We start from the raw sequence: 17353 nt of genomic DNA on the forward strand, positions 1-17353 counted from the left end.
CGACTATCACGCTTACCTCCTTTGGATTTTGGCTCAACAAATAGCCATGCTTTTTACCTCCTGGACAGAACATTTTAGAGACGAAGACTCGCAGCAAATTCAACAAATCAGGAACTCCTTAAAAAGGCTACTTCAAACAAATGTGGGCATAACCCATACTTAAAAAAGTCTGAAAAAAGATGGGCAATGGTATAGTTCAGGTACATACAATGGCATTTCAGAGTCGGACAGCATAGAAAATTTGTTTAGAAGTTCAAACTCAGCAGCTTAAATGTGATATCCACATAAACACAGCCCTTTCAGTGCATGACAAATGCTGGATGGGAAATATATAGCTCTTAAAGATCGCTATTTTATGTACATACATAACTATTGTAAATTATTATCTATCTAATTCAATGATAGATGGGTTAGGCTTTCCCCAACTCTTTGCATCAAACAAAAAAAAAAAGCAGCAGTCTGGGTGATAAAACAGTAATCCAAATCCAACCACCTATCAACACAGCAATGCATTAAACATTTCAAACCAGTTAGATTAAAAAAATTATTGCCCACACTGCATGCACCACGTGGCCATGTATGCAGCCAATAACAGCTGCTGGTTCCTGTAGGCCTCCATCATCATGGCACATCTCAATGCACCACCGCAGGAACCAGTGGCCATGATTGGCTGCATGCACAGTCATGCTGGTGCACACAATGTAGGCGATAATTTCTTGTCAGATTGACACTATCGTACTTCACGGGACTGACAGTTTCCCATGATTAGATTGAAGTTGGCTACCATGATAAACAATATGACTAACAAGTTTAAACTATTCAATTCTTCAAGCATCACCTAATCTATACAACAATTATTGACACAATCATACTTCATATACAACTCATATTTACCCAGAAAACAAGCACAAAAAAAGAAGAAAAAAAATTCGGACTCTCACATACACAACAGACAGCAATGACAAAATAAAAGTAGGAAGAGGAATGAGGAAATCTGGTGCTGAAAATTATGGAGGATTGGAGAAAACCGGGGACGAGGACAATCATGAAACACCTGCACAAAAATTTCAATATGCATAGGAAAGATCATGACAACATGGACGGCTCTATCACCTTGCTCGCCGGGGCTTTGTCCCGTGGCTCTATATAAGCAGAGGGGAACCAGCCAGCCTTTCCCTTGCATTCACCTTCAGACCATCCATTAGACACTACCTATAGATGCATGACAGAAATTAGAGAAAAATTTCAATGGCTACAGTAGCTACTTTATGAATGAATGGCCTGGTCTATATTTTTCCACATGTTTGTTTGTGAAGTAGTTTTTGCTAGGAACAAAGAAAACTAAAAGCTGAAAGAAGCTCAACAGGAAAGTGAATGTCCAAGCATAAGTTGTATCCCTTATGAGCTTAACACAGAAATTTATCCTTGTGTTTGGTGCCCATAAATTTTCAGCCAGTTTACAAGAAATTATCTTATAAACCAACATGGCAGCATTTGATGACAGCAACATGTGCCTGATTAAGTTTTAGCACAAGTGCATTTGTTTCAATGTCACATATGGATGCCTGATTAAGTTCAGAACCTCAAAGCAGGTCAGCAACATGCTCTAACTGAGCATATTTGCAGGCAGCAAGTTCTTTGGAGTTGTAAAACAAGTGATTTAACGAGCGCATAGAAGCTTTCTTTTATCTTCTAGGGGCTCTGCTGTTCAGTTTGCTTGCTGGTGTCAATGCTCCCCTCTTCTTCCTCCTTTTCTCTTGCTTTTTCTCTTTTTCTCCTCCCTTAACCCCTCTTTGATTTATGTCTTTCCCACACAGCCATATTTGATTGTATCATCTAATTAGCATAGCAAAATGGTGGTGAAATTGTAACCATTTGCTTAATAGAAAGATCAGAAAAAAGAAAACAGCAAAAAAGAGCACAGAAAGTCTGCCATTACTAATGGTACAGGAAGAGATGCACATGTCACAAATGACACTTTACTAGCTAATGAAATGGAAAATGGTTCACGAATATTAAAAGATAACAGATCCTTTTTAGAAACCAGTAGAAATTCTGATAAAAGTGGGATAACAATTAAAAATTATGAAAAGATATCAATTTTGTTGTTAGTTTATATGTTGTGAGTCACGTATAAATTTATTTTCCTATATTAAAAGCATAATTTTTCATCTTAATTTGGGGCTTGTTTCAACTATAGGAGTATCTTGGAGGATTCTTCGATGTCCATGGGCTAATTTGCAAACATGACAAGTCAGATTTCCTTTCCCAACAACCAGCATCTAGAGTTTCCTGACAGCCAAACTTTTAGCTCCAGAGAATAATTTTTTTCCTACTTACTAGACTTGCATATGTACATTTTCTGCATATAAGAATTTTTAACTCCTTGTTTTGTAATCCACATTCCTCAGACTTGAAGCTCATAGTTTGATCCATGAAACCAACTGTGTGGGTTCCAATTTGTGGAGATGCTAAAGGAGAGAACATACTCACTAATGGTGGGGATGAAGGATGCGACTCACTCAGGCAATGCAAGCATTGGTGCCAAACCATGACTTTGACTAAAATAGGTATTTTCCAATCACCAGCTGTTGAAGTGGGAAGGAAGAATGAAATGTCATGATTAAAGTCTCAAACCAATAAATTCTTTGAAACATTGTATTGCCATGTTTTTTGGAAGGAAGGTCATCTCCTTAACCTAGTTAATGACACTTCACCCCATCTGTATGGGTCGGCTTTACGAATCATGGTCCCATTCATCAATGTTTGAGAATATTTAGGGAAAAGTTCTGCTTCCTGATGAGAATGAAATAGGAATACATAACTAGGACACAGTCCATTGACAATAGTTAGGCGATTTGTTCAATTAAAACAAAGTATGATCAGTTCTAATAATTCTTAGAGCAAAATTATGTCTTTGCAACTTCACAATCAATTCCTAATTTTTTTTTTTTTGGGGTAAGGAATTCCAACTATTATGTAACATCTGATATAACAGAGACAAATTTACACAATGCAAAAAAAAAATATATAGCATGATTATAGGCTTAAGAAGAAACACATTGCACATGGACAACTGCGTAAATCTAAACAGCAGTCTGATAAAATGTGCAATGCATGTGATGCACTAAAATAATTCTATTTGTTGAAGATGTACCTGGCGGACCACAACATAATCACCAACTGAGAGACTTAGCTCCCCATTTGCTTGAGCATCAAAAGGGTGAATAACCTGCATGATAAACAATATTAGAATAACAGATGAGATAAATAACTAAAATAAATCTATTAACTACATCAATAAATATTTTCATGATATTGTGATCCAAGTAGATCTTGAATTCTGAACATGAAGCAAGACTTTCACCAGCATCTCAACTTGACCTTACACTATCTCAACACAACCAACATGCTTGATATATATCATATTGCTGATTCCAAAATCATTATCTTTTCAAACCAAGGGTTACAAAATCGATACTAAGCCCCATACCAATTTTTGAACTGTATTGGTATGGTACCGATATGTCTCGGCACGAGCTGTGAAGTAACATAGGACCTCACTCAAAAATCTAGCCAGAAGGTATTATTTGAATTTCTTGATCCTGTACAAGTATCCATTACCCAATGCATAGCCAATGTGAGACTAGACACATGCCCACATGGGTCTCACATACTCCTTCTGTTTAAGTCATGGCGTCTTTACCTGGCTAAGGGTCCAAACCTATTCAAATCCAATCACAAGAACCACAAATCTAATCACAAACACCATGACCAACTCGTAGTCAACCCAAATAGGCTTGTGCTATATTGTCTACTAGTCTACATGGGCTACGAGCCAGGTTCACTCTGATACCATGTATAACAATTCGCTCTGAACTATTTGTAACAACCTAGGATCTCATCTAAAAAAGATAGCTAGAAGGTGTTATTTAAATTTTTGGCTCTATATAAGTACTTAAGATCTATCCAGTCAATAATTGATGTGGGACTAAGCACATGCTCGCATGAGTCTCATACACTAAAATGCTAAGGACTAACCGGGCATCAAAAAGAGTAAAAGGAAAAATAAAAAATTCATACCAATCCATCCTTACCATCTTAATTGTCGTTATGCAATCAACAGGTCGGTATGGGCAATTTAGGAAAGAATCTATGTCTCACACCCATATTGGACCCATTTTGGAATAACACCGATACCATAGCTAACCAATAGTCCATTTCTTATTTCCATACCTCCCAAATTTTGTGAGAAGAAAATCAACTTGTTGGCTATATAGCCAACTTAGCTTCTCCTTGCACCTCTTATTCTTGCCTACCAATTCCCCCTCCTTTATTTTATCTTTTGAATGATGATATTCTTGGATGTACATACTTTAGATGCACTTAAGAGCTCTTCTGTAGCACATAAAAAAAGAAAAGAAAAGAAATCCTCCAGCACCTAAAGCATAATTTTTCCATAATTTTACAAATTTATAGTTCGTCAAACAATCCGACAACCGTTGGAGCATAGTTTTTCTGCAATTTTGCAAATCTACGGTCCCTCAGCAAGTAACAAACCATGACTAATAATGTCTGCTAGTATTATTTTAACCACCTTCCTCTGATTAGTATTGCATATAGATAAAAAATCCCCAGTACTAGCCTTGTAAAAATTCTGGCCCATGATTATAGGGTATTTGGATGTTAGGCATGACATGAAATGATGGCCAAGGTGTAGCATCCGATATATGCTTAAAGAATTAGTCACCCATTGTTGGACTTTTATTCCTCCCAAGGTGGACACAAAAGTTTAAGGTATTTTGAATCTATAAGGGGGTGCATAATTATTCTTTGGTATCCCAAATTTATATGGAGGTATAACTATTATGTGGCCATAATCTTTCTCACTTCTTGCTCCTCATCTCCTATTCTCAAATCTTCAAAAAAAAAAGCATTACCTGACATCAAGGACCGCTAACTTGGAACTGGACCTCGTGCTGGTCGACTAGCAGTATGAATTGGTGTGTCCCTATATCGGACCATACGGAGCCCGAGTCGACACTGAAATGAGGGATGAACCCGAGAGGAAAGAGAGAGGGGGAAGAAAGGGAGAGGGAGGGAAGGAATGGGAGATCGGCAGAGATGCCGGCAATAGCTATTGGAGGGCTACGGAGGCCGTCGAGGCCTCCCAAGCTTTGCAGTCCTCCACGAGAGAAAATGAGAGAAGAGAGATGTAGAGAGAGGGGGGAAGGAAGAGAAGAGAAAGGAGGATGTCATGCCTTCGACCCGAGATTGAAAGCCAGAGGTCGCGGCAACCATCGCACACTCATAGGGAGCTCTTCCCACAAACATGTAAGGCATCTCATCACGATATTAATGCATCATAGTAGAATAAAATTCAAATAATTATTATTCAACTTTAATTCAAACAACTAAATCAAATGTCTTACATCAAATAAAGTTCCACTAAAAATAACAAAAAATATATCTAAGTTCAATGAAGCTGATAGTAGCAAATCTCACCTCTAAAAACTCTCTCTCAAAAATTAATGCCCACGCTTGTAATTAATTAATTGAATCTTAAAAATAAAAGAAAGAGGTGATGAGCTTGATAGTCCAGTAAGTAATGAATATCTAAACTAGATATTTCAGATATTATTATAGATATGATATTTGAAAATAAATGCCATGAATTAACATAATAACATATTTCATGCTAATTCAATGCAAATTAAATCCTTCAAATATTCATATATAAATATAATCATAAATCCGATTCGAATCAAAACACACAACTTAATAGCCTTTAATTATGGCCAATATATAACTCCCATTGATAGGATCCACTGAAATACCAGTGCATAACCTCCACTCGCAGGATCTACTAATTACTAGTGCATAACCCCCACTAGTAGGATCCACTGAGTACCAACGTATAATCCCCATTAGCGGACCCACTGAGTACTAACGTATAATTTCTGTTGATGAATCCACTGATTACCAACATGTAATCCCTATTGGTGGGGTCTACTGAAATATAATTAGACTGAAAGCATAAATCCGATCCATATCAAGCACTTATTCAATGTAATATATAGATATCATAATTTCACTGAACATATGTATATTCCTCAATAAACCATGATATTTCAGAAATATCAATTTTCAAATCATGTGCCATTCAAAATATAATGTCATAAATCATGTATAATTTAAAAACTAATTATTGCTTTCAAAATAATCATGAAATATCTCGAGAAGATGGTTCATTACTTATCTCTCGCAGAATACTAAACGAACGGATCGATTAATCTTGAGAAGATTCTTCAGAGACCATTATTCAAAATTATATTTTTAAATTAATTCTAATTTAAAATTAGATCGAAACAAATCCTAAATCAAAATCCTACTTAAGATCGGATCGGAGATTAGGTGCATTTTTCGAATTAGATTTCTAAGATAAAATCAAATTAATCATGGAAGACGGATCCCTAGCTTCACAAATCCAAAAAAAGAGAGAAAAAATTGAAGAGAGAGAAACAATCTAGAGAGAGAAAGCTAGGGAGAGAGGAGAAAGGGAAGAGAGAAAAAATCTTTTTTTTTTCTTTTCTTTTTTTTCCCTTTTTTTTTTCCTTCTTCCTTTTTCCTTTCTTTTTTTCTTATGGAACAGAGGACTTCTTTCTTTCCACGGAACAGGGGGGGCTCTCTTCCCCTTGTTCCCAAAGCTAGGAGATCCTCCTTCCAACCTACGACCCCCCATGGCCAGAGAGCAATCCCTGGCGACAGCAACCAGCCTGGTCTAGTGACCGGTGGCGGCCCACGATGATGGAAAAAAACCAAAAGAAAATAGGGAAAATAGGAGATCCAAAAATCAGCGATTTCAAAGATTTTTTGGCAAATAATTTGGCACAAACTCAAGCTTAAAACCTATACAAGATTGAGAGAAGGATAATTAGAGAAATTTACATGATCTTTGAAGGGGATTGATCTGATTTCCAGCGGCCAAAGCAAGGATGAATCGTGGTACCTAGAAGAAATCAACAAAATTTGACAGTGATTTTTTATGAGGAAAAATCCAAGAGATTGAGGCCTTTAAATAGACCTCTCAAAGGGAGGATTTAGAGTTTGAATTAACCTCTAATCCTAAGGGTTCTAGGAGTTTGAATTGGGGAAGAAGTCTTTGGGAGTTCTCCATGTTCTCCCAGCCCCTCATGGCAATTCTTTTTTTTTTTGGTTACTACTTTGAGGTTTGTGCTATGGGCTGGGTATTACATTCTCCTCCCCTAAAAAAAAAATTCATCCTCAAAATTTTTCATGCTCAAGTTCTCCAAATTTAGCGTTATTTTTTCCTCAAGTCATAATCATCTTTTAATTTCAAAATCGAATTTTTCATCATAATATCTTTCAAACTAAATTTTTATTCGATTAGCTTAAAAACAATTTAGACTACCATGCTTCCACTGCGCATTTTGATTCATATCCATCAATATACTTATCTCTAATCTAAGAATCTAAGTTTTCACTATCAATATAAGTTATCATCCCAATATCTTTAGTATCTATCCACCTACATTCATATGTTAGACTCTATATGTCACAATTTGTCAACTTATGCTCTAATACCATATTAATTATCACGCTTTCGATTTGAAATCGCGAGCCGGAGGTCGTGGCAACCGCCACACACTCATAGGAAGCTCTCCCCATAAACATACAAGACATCTCATCACAATATCAATACATCACAGCAGAATAAAATTCAAATAATTATTATTCAATTTTAATTCAAACAACTAAATCAAATATCTTACATTAAATAAAATTTCACTAAAAATAACAAAAATTATATCTAGGTTCAATGAAGCTGATAGTGTCAAATCTTGTCTCTAAAAACTCTCTCCTAAAAATTAATGCCCACGCTTATAATTAATTATCTGAATCTAAAAAATAAAAAAAAGAGGTGACGAGCTTGATAGTCCAATAAGTAATGAATATTTCAACTAGATATTTCAGATATTATCATAGATATGATGTTTGAAAATAAATGCGATGAATAACATAATAACATATTTCATGCTAATTCAATGCAAATCAAATCCTTTAAATATTCATATATAAATATAATCATAAATCCAATTTGAATCAAAACATACAACTTAACAGCCTTTAACTATGGCCAATATATAACTCCTATTGGCAGGAATACCAGTGCACAACCCCTACTGGCATGGTCCAGTAATTACCAGTGCACAACTCCCACTGGTAGGATCCACTGAGTACCAATATATAATCTTCATTGACGGGACCTATTGAGTATCAACGTATAATCTCCATTGACGGATCCACTGATTACTTATGTATAATCTCCATTGTGGGGCCCACTGAAATATAGTTAGCTGAAAGCATAAATCCGATCTATATCAAGCACTTATTCAATGTAACATATAGATATCATAATTTCACTGAACATATGCATATTCCTTAATAAGCCATGATATTTCGAAAGTATTAATTTTTTAAATCACTTGCCGTTCAAAATATAATTTCATAAATCATGTATAATTCAAAAACTATTATTGCTTTCAAAATAATCATGAAATATCTCGAGAAGATGGTTTATTACTTATCTCTCACAAAACATTGAATGAACGGATCGATTAATCTTGAGGAGATTCTTCAGAATCTATTATTCAAAATTATACTTTTATATTAATTCTAATTTGAAATTAGATCCAAACAAATTCCAAATCAAAACCCCACTTAAGATTGGATCAGAGATTAGGTGTATTTTTCGAATTACATTTCTAGGATAAAATCAAACTAATCATAGAAGACAGATCCCTAGTTTCACAAATCCAAGAAAAGAGAGAAAAAATATTAAAGAGAGAGAATCTAAATAGAGAAAATAGAGAGAGAAAGATAGGGAGAGAAAGGAGAGATAAATGAAAGAAGGAAGATAGAATTTTTTTTCTTTTCTTTTCTTTTCACTTTTTTTTCTTTTTCCTTCTTCCATTTTCTTTTTTTTTCTTTTTTTTCTTATGAAATAGAAGACTATGTCCTCTTCTTTCTTTCCATGGAATAGGGGAGACTCTCTTCCCCTTGTCCCTAAAGTTGGGAGGTCCTCTTCCCAACCGACGACCCCCCATGGCTGGAGGGTAGTCCCCGACGACAACAACTAGCCTGGTCTAGTGACCGGCAGTGGCCCACGATGATGAAAAAAAATCAAAACAAATAGAAAAAATAGGGGATCTGAAAATCAGTGGTTTCAAGGATTTTTCGGCAAATAATTTGGCACAAACTCAAGCTTAAAACTTATATAAGATTGAGGGAAGGATAATTAGATAAATTTACCTAATCTTTGAAGGGGATTGATCTGATTTCCAGTGGCCAAAGCAAGGACGAACCGTGGTACCCGAAAGAAATCAAAGAAAATTTGACGGTGATTTTTTGTGAGGAAAAATCCAAACGATTAAGGCCTTTAAATAGACCTCTCAAAGGGAGGATTTAGAGTTCGAATTAACCTCTAATCCTAAGGATTTTAGGAGTTTGAATCGGGGAAGAAGTCTTCGGGAGTTCTCCGTATTTTCCCAACCCCTCATGGCAATTCCCTTTTTTTAGTTACTGCTTTGAGGTCTGTGCTATGGGCTGGGTATTACAGAGGAGAACAAAGAGGCCATTGTGGCCGTTGGATGGCCCAAAATAGCACCACAGCCGCCATGGGTTTGAAACAAGGGCGAAGCCCCTGTTTCATCATTTTTTTAAAAAAAGATGATGCACAGTAAAGCCAAAATTGGCCCTTCCCCTCTCTCCTCCTCTCCTTTCCCCTCTCTCTATCTCTTTCTCTTCTCACATCTCACGGAGGATCGTGAAGCTCCTTTCCTTCTCTCCCCTCCTCTCTCTCTCTCTCCATCTCTTCTCTCTCGCTCTATTTTTGTTAGCGTTTCGAATCGAACATCTGAACTGCATCGGTTAGCCACCGATACGGTTCGGTATGCCCCGAACCATCCAATTTGAGGGTGGTTCGGCGAATCATGTCTGGCATGTTGTTGTAGTAACAAACGACAAGTACTCATGCATCATACACTATTAGCAAGAGAAAATTGGGGGACTGATTCTAATTACATTCCACATAATTAGCTTTTGCAACTGTGTCATGAAACTCTTAAAGAAATCTCATCTGATAAAGATCAACCCAATCTTCATTACCTTAAATTAAACTATCAAGATGACCATCCATTGCAAAAAATTCTCCAAGGCATTATCTAAGAGATATTCTAGTCAAATGCCATCAAATATCTCATAGACAACATATGTAAATAATTCTCACAATTGTCTTAGATTTAGTATAAGATTACATACATGGCAGCAGTCTAATCATTGAAAACAACACGAATTTATGACCAAGGAGCCCAATCTTCCAGTACAAAACCTTGGTTTTGATTAATTTATTTGATTTCAAACCTCAACAAAATAATATAAATTTCTATGACAAATACGAACAAGGAGGCTATACAGCCCCGAACCGAATTGTACAGCCCTTTGGTTTGGAACACAGCCCTAACCACTCGGTTCGGGCTTGAACCGAGTCAAACCACCGGATTTTGGCCTGGCTCAAGGTGGTTCGGCCCTCTCTTCAATGTTAATAATTGAGAGGAAGGCAAAGAAGGCCTCCCATGCCTTCTTTGCCTCTCCACTTATATTTTTGTTTTAACTCAAAAAGAAAAAATCAAAGAAAGGGGACAAATTTTGCAGATTTCAGAACAGTACAAAGCCAAAAATAGGTAAATGGCCTTCTCCCCTTCTCTCTTCTTACTTTTTTTTCTCATGTCGAATATTGGTAAAAAATAGAGAAAATGGGGGGAGATCATGCCAAAATGAGAGATCATATTGGTACATATTTTGTACTTCAAATACATTAAATCTTATGGATGTATTATATGTATTGCATGTATATTTACTTATAAATACTATAATAGTACTTCAATTCCATTTCACAGCCAAAAAGACATTAAAAATGTCAAGATTACAGATTAATCAACCATAATCAAAAAAATCATAAGTGGAAACAAAAAAAAAAGAAAAAAAATTGAAATATAAAAAATTAAAGAAAATCATATATCGAACAGATGACTGATATGACAACCCATACCATGTGCCCTATGGTGGCCAACTGGTACAACACCTGGTACCAGTTTGGCAAACCTTGAATACCGGTTTTGCTTCAGGAGATAAAAGAGCCCTTTCCTAAACTTTGCAATAGAAATCTTCATATATTGAATGTATGCAAGTGCTCCATGCAGAGAATTCAAACAGAGCACAACTTGGAACAATGCAATCAAGTTGTCATAATAATATGAACTTGAGTCTAAGATGGTACTATGGTCCTTATTTGGAAGTCAACCTTCATAAATGAATGACAGATTTCTTGGGGCAAGCTCTATCCTGTACAACTTTCTGATCTTATTTCCTCGGGAAGCTTATACCCAAGAAACATGTGGGGCCCCCTCTATTAATTGGTAGGACGCTTCCCATGCAATGCACATTTGAGCAATTAAAGCAACTATAAAGTAGTGGATAAATTTAATATTCTGACAGAAAAACACAATTTAGCATTGTAGCATATGCTAACATATACTTACCTCAAGACTATTCAGATTCATAAAATGGCTGATCATATTTTCCCAGCTTAGTATTTTAGTGTTTGTACAAGCAATAGCCCTATGCAACACATAGAAACAAGGGGGTGGGGGTGAGGACTGAAGAGCAAGGTGGTTGTAGGAAGGTGGGCTCGATGGGGCCATGTAGATTTTAAAGTAGAGGTCAACGATCTGAAAACTTTTAGAATCCCCTTTTTAAGAATCTTTTATTTTACTGTTAAAAAACACTCCCTCAACTTGACTTAATAGGGTAGAAAGATAGGTTATTATAAAAGGTTTATTAAACATTGGAAAACTTGAAGCATCCTTGAGATTTGATACTGAGTGCATTTCCCATCAGGATTAGTGTAAAGTATTGCCAAATTTATCATTCATTATTATATCAAACCAAGAAACAAGATAAGCAATTAACATTGATGCATTATACTTTAGAACGTCATAAGATAACAACACTTACTTGTCCAAAGGATCATTTCTTTATCCAAAGTTATACAAAAGTTCAATTAGGCAAAATACAATCACGATAAATGTTGTAGCACAATATAAAGAGTGTAAGTCCAAGATTTGTATGCTTTAGCTTAACTGGTATAAAGGACTAGAGAACATATGAGTTAGGAACTTCATCATATGCAAGTCATGGTAAACAAGTCTCAGAAGTAATAATGAATAACTTAGGTGCAAGGCCTTACTTCTGCAACAAAATATGTAGTTGTCCGACCATTTGCTGGGATATCAGCAGATCGATTTGACTTGGGATCTTCATTTCTAGTTTGAGAATACACATTAGTCTCATTTTCTGTTGACTGTAAGAGATCAGCAGATTGACTTGACTTTGGATCTTCATTTACAATTTGAGAATGCATCTTAGTCTTGGTCGTTTTTGACTGTAACGTGGACTCATTATGCTGCTTTTCTTTAACCATCTAAGACAACATAGCACAATATAAAGAGTTTAAGTCCATGATTTGTGTACTTTAGCCTAACTGATATAAAAGACTAGAGAACATATGGTTCTTTTGGAACTTCATCATATGCAAGTCATTGTAAATAAGTCTCAATGGTAATAATGAATAACTTAGGTGGAAGGCTTACTTCTGCAACCACATATGTAGTAGTCTGACCATTTCCTGGAATATCAGCAGATTGACTTGACTTGGGATCTTCATTTCTAGTTTGAGAATGCACATTAGTCTCAGTTTCTGTTGACTGTAAGAGATCAACAGATTGACTTGACTTTGGATCTTCATTTCTAGTTGGAGAATGCATAAGAGTCTCAGTTTCTGTTGACTGTAAGAGACCAGCAGATTGACTTGACTTTGGATCTTCATTTACTGTTTGAGAATGCATATTAGTCTTGGTTGTTTTTGACTGTAACATGGACTCACTATTCTGCTTTGCTTGAACCATCTAAGACAACATGAATATGTTAATGGAGTTGCTCCGCTAGATAATCCAGTAACAACATAATTACATACTAAATAACAACACACGCTTTCAATAATCCAGAAACATGCAACTTGAATCAGTTAACTTCTAATATAAATATGGAATAATTTACATCATTCATGGTAGGGAACAAAGTGGTACATACATCAGCACGGAGTTTGTCTAGAATATTGGCAACACTTTGATGATAAGCTCTCTCAGCATCAACCTGAAAGTGAGCAGCAACTATTAGTCCATCAACCTTATAGGTAAAGGGAAAAAAATGAGCACATATTAATGTCTATATCCACACACACACACACAATTGCAAAAAACATTTACATTTGACCGGATCAGAAAACATCAATTACAAAAAACATTTACATTTGACTGGATCAGAAAACATCAATTTTGGAAGATGCTCCAATTTAAACTATCTATTTCACCGTTCTGCGACTCTCCCACATATTCACCTATTTGGTTATACTTCAGTAGTTTGCAGAACTGTATCAAACAAGGGTTCAAAAGCCAGCTTGCACCATACTAGGCCAGTAACAGCACCCAGCACGGGTCGGCATGACACCTGTCGATTCTTTTTAAACTTTTATGTAATCAAGAAAAAGATAAATGCCTTTGCATTTTATTTCAGCAAGACACTGCAGAGACCACGTTGACTAGTTACTGGCACACCCACCGGCACCACTTAAATCCTTGGCATCAAATACTTCAAAGATATTAATCATACCGTCACTCCAGGTTAGACTTATGGACTTCGATAGGCCAAATTTTATGGCAAACTGGAACAAGGATGCTTCATTTTATAGATCAGGCAACAGATAGTGAATCCATAATTTGAAGTCTATTTGGTACTTGATGCTATATGAATAAATACTCCAGGATATTACAAAACTTTACTAACATCTACTACAATTTATCTGATCATAAATGTGTTTCACTTTTTCTCGTGATATTTATGGATATAGGGCTACATAATCTCAAAAAAGAGCGCAGCTCTTTGTGTTAGATAAAGGCTATGTTCAAGCTTGCTCTGGCATCCTCTGTGGAAAGGCCCCATTTTCATCTGTGGACAGGACAACCATTACATCTCTTCCCAAATTATCCTCCATGCAAAGAATATTTTGATTAATAAGTTTACTGATACAAATAAGTGCCAACCATGAATTAAAAACTAAAAGCTGAAATGCAAATATTGCATTGTTTATCAAGTTGGAAAATTGTTCCATGGATTTGAATTGATAATTTTGCTGTCTTAATTCGAGGACATCTGAGATTGCAAAAAAGGATTGAGGAAGGACCAGAAATTAGCATTAGCGTTTATCATCTTAATTAGAAAAAAAATTTACAGCAGTGCATACATAATTATATATATATACATACATATATATACCTATACATATACGTATGCACATGCATACATATATAAACTTTATGAATAAGAAAGATGAAAGTTTGAAAAGTATGATACACCATGACTCATAGGCATGAGATGTTGCTATCTAATTTTGCAAAGTGCTAAAAGGAAGACAGGAAGTACCATTGCCAGCAGTTGTTGGAAAGTTATCTGTTGTTGTTGAGCTTCAACAGCCATCATAGCAGCAGTTGCTTCTCTCCCTAAGGCCGATAAAGTAGCTTTAAGTTCTGATAATTTTGATTCTGCACTTTGAAGTTTTGCTGCACTATCCGCACTAGCACCAACTTCCCTGGACTTCAGTTGGCGTCTTATGGCTTCAGCTGTCTAAGTAATGCTTTTTTCATAAGCTTATTTATAACGTACAAGTCTCCTACGTCCAATTAACCAATATATGAAAATAATATTACCTGAGATTCCACATCCTGTCTGATCCGTTCGTAACGATAAGTCAAAAGGCGAGCATCCTCCAAAGGAGCTCCGATTATCATTGCCCGTAATGGCTCAAAGACCTGGATAGTAACAAAATAGGCTTAAAAGACTAAAACCGAAACAAGAGAAGGTGATATGAGTTCTTTCATATAAAAAGATGACAAAAGTAAAATCCATATATTTGTATCACTGCCACTATTTTTTGAGTTTGATGTAACTGCATATGATAAAAATGAAATAAATAAAGTAGGTCCTATGTGACCAGGTATCAGATAATTTAATCTTTGGTGGAGACATCAAGAAGATACTTGTTGTTTATTTAATTCAAGAAAAAGTTACTATGTGTTTGATATTGCCACACACTCATAAGTGGCTATATTGTATCACAGAAGCAGTTGCGAATAACAATTTAGATGGCCAAGAACCTAGGTTGAAAGTATGAAATTTCTATGGCACAAAATCTAACATCTGAATACAGTCACATGTAGTTTTTAAAGCAATATGGAACCAAGAAAATATAGTACAAAGATAAGATATACTATAACCTGATCTCCAAGAGTGTTGAGAAGATTCTCCCTCTCTTTTTCCATCAAAATGTGGGAAGTACCAAAGTCAAGAGAAGCCGTCGCAAGAGCAAAACCGGAACTTTGATTCTCATTTCCATATTTGCAACAATTTTCTGCTAGTCTTTTTACTGGAAAAAAAAATCAAATTCAGATATATAATATAAGAAATAGGAATACATTAACTAAAGATGGGAAAAAAGATTACCAATTTCCATCTGTTTTAAACTAATAGCAACAAAAGCTTCCACGCCCCGCACAATATCCCGCTGAAGATGCTACACAGATGAATAATTTTGGAAGAAATGTCAGAAGTGTCCGATCAATATCAATTAGAATGGCATCTCTTTAACTTCATTTGCAAGAACAAAGAAGGCAAAAAGAAAAGGCATACCAACTGGAAGACCTAGCCATGTTTCATGCAATACCTTCGCTGCTCTTGTAGAAGTGTAGAGCATCTGAAGCTTTTGGTGGCATTGGAGTTCAGCTTCATCGACCAGACCAGAATCATGGCCGAAACGCCCACTAAATTGCTTAAGAACTGCCTGCCAATGATAGAGACTTTAAAGGGTGAGAATTAAAACCTAAAAATGGAAAAAGCAATTGAAAATTAGCCATTGATGTGCTCTCAGCTTTGAGCCAGAGAAATCACCCATTGATGTTGTACATGCTGACCAGTTAGAGAAGAAATATGAGGAAAGAAAAAAAGGTGGCAGTTTGGTCATTCTATGACCACGCCAACATTAATTTGGCACCAGAAAGGATATGGGAAAGCTTCCCAGATTCTTTCCTGTACTGAAGAAATTGAAGAAACCGCACTAGTATTTTATCTAAATTGTTTTTATTCAAAACTGTGCCATGTGATTCGCTGACAAGCTGATCTAGAAACAAGGCATCAATCCGTCTAACCAGAGGACAAGTCCCCCAAGATCCAATCAGAAAAAGGTAGAACTAAACAACAGCAGCAAATTAACGAAGAAAGAGGACTCAAAACACAAACTTTAAGCAGAAAATATGGAGATCAGTCAACTTCGAGATCAGAGCAGAAGTACCTGTTGCTGCTTTGCTACTTGCTCTCTGAGCCTGCTGGCCTGCTTCCGAATGGCCTCCATCATTCCACCTCCTACTCCTCCTTGAGAAATCCTTCAGATCATGATCCCAAGCAACAACAGCAGCAGAATTCAACTCCAATTGGAAAAGGATTCGGTCCCCAGACACTATAGATCCCTCCTTTCTATGTCGAAGAGGATCGAAGCTTCTCTCTTTCTTAGAGGCTCTGGACGAGGAGGAGGAGGAGGAGGAGGAAGAGGAAAATGGGGGCGGGTGGTGAATTTGGACACCGTCGGAGAGAATTTAGGATGGCGAACAGTAACCGCCAGCGCGGATTCAATGCGGCACACACGGTGCAGCCTCCTCCGTGGCCGCTAGGCCATCGAACGTCGCGGTGGGGACCAGTGGATCCCACGAAGCGGACCAACGCTAGCGAGACACGGAAGGTGGGCGAGGTGCCTTGGTAGCGCCGGTGGATGCGTCGCAAGCACTCGATGCCGCACGTGCGAAGGTCGACAGAATGCTTTAAAGAGAGAGTGAGAGTTTGGAAAGGGGTAGGCCATAAGAGAGAGGCCGGCGAAGTGGACAAAAGGGTCAAAAGGCGGACAGCGACGACGCCAGAAAGTCGGCCAGCCAGTCACCGCCCAGCCGATAACGCTGCGAGACGTGGGACCCCGCGTCGGTTAGCGAAATCATTCCCCTCATCGTGTGCACTACGTGGCAGTGCATCCGATTAAGATAAAAGAATAGATGTACTGTTCTAAAATAGGGCATTATGGTTGGTGGCATACCAGACGACATGGTATAGAGAATAA

The 17353-nt window shown here is 36.8% G+C and overlaps 1 protein-coding gene across 4 annotated transcripts; it reads right to left on the minus strand.

The window, feature by feature from the left end:
- Positions 1-736: 736 nt before the first annotated feature.
- LOC105053545 (SH3 domain-containing protein 2) lies at positions 737-17014 on the minus strand. 4 transcript variants are annotated; one of them, XM_010934753.4, is made up of 11 exons: positions 16541-17007; positions 15917-16033; positions 15697-15766; positions 15471-15619; positions 14904-15005; positions 14620-14820; positions 13231-13293; positions 12732-13046; positions 12329-12562; positions 3158-3232; positions 737-1212 (listed from the first exon to the last, which is right to left on the minus strand). In XM_010934753.4, exons 1-11 carry the CDS (start codon positions 16601-16603, stop codon positions 1087-1089), a joined length of 1515 nt encoding a protein of 504 aa, XP_010933055.2. In that variant the 5' UTR covers positions 16604-17007; the 3' UTR covers positions 737-1086. The 4 variants fall into 4 exon arrangements, with proteins under 4 accessions (XP_010933055.2, XP_010933056.2, XP_019709065.2 ...); XM_010934754.4 differs by lacking the exon at positions 12329-12562 and having other exon boundaries at positions 16541-17014; XM_073246124.1 differs by lacking the exon at positions 16541-17007 and having other exon boundaries at positions 790-1212; positions 15883-16022.
- Between the last annotated feature and the right edge of the window lie 339 nt (positions 17015-17353).

The sequence above is a fragment of the Elaeis guineensis genome, chromosome 11 (assembly GCF_000442705.2).
Source record: "Elaeis guineensis isolate ETL-2024a chromosome 11, EG11, whole genome shotgun sequence".
NCBI lineage: Eukaryota > Viridiplantae > Streptophyta > Magnoliopsida > Arecales > Arecaceae > Elaeis > Elaeis guineensis.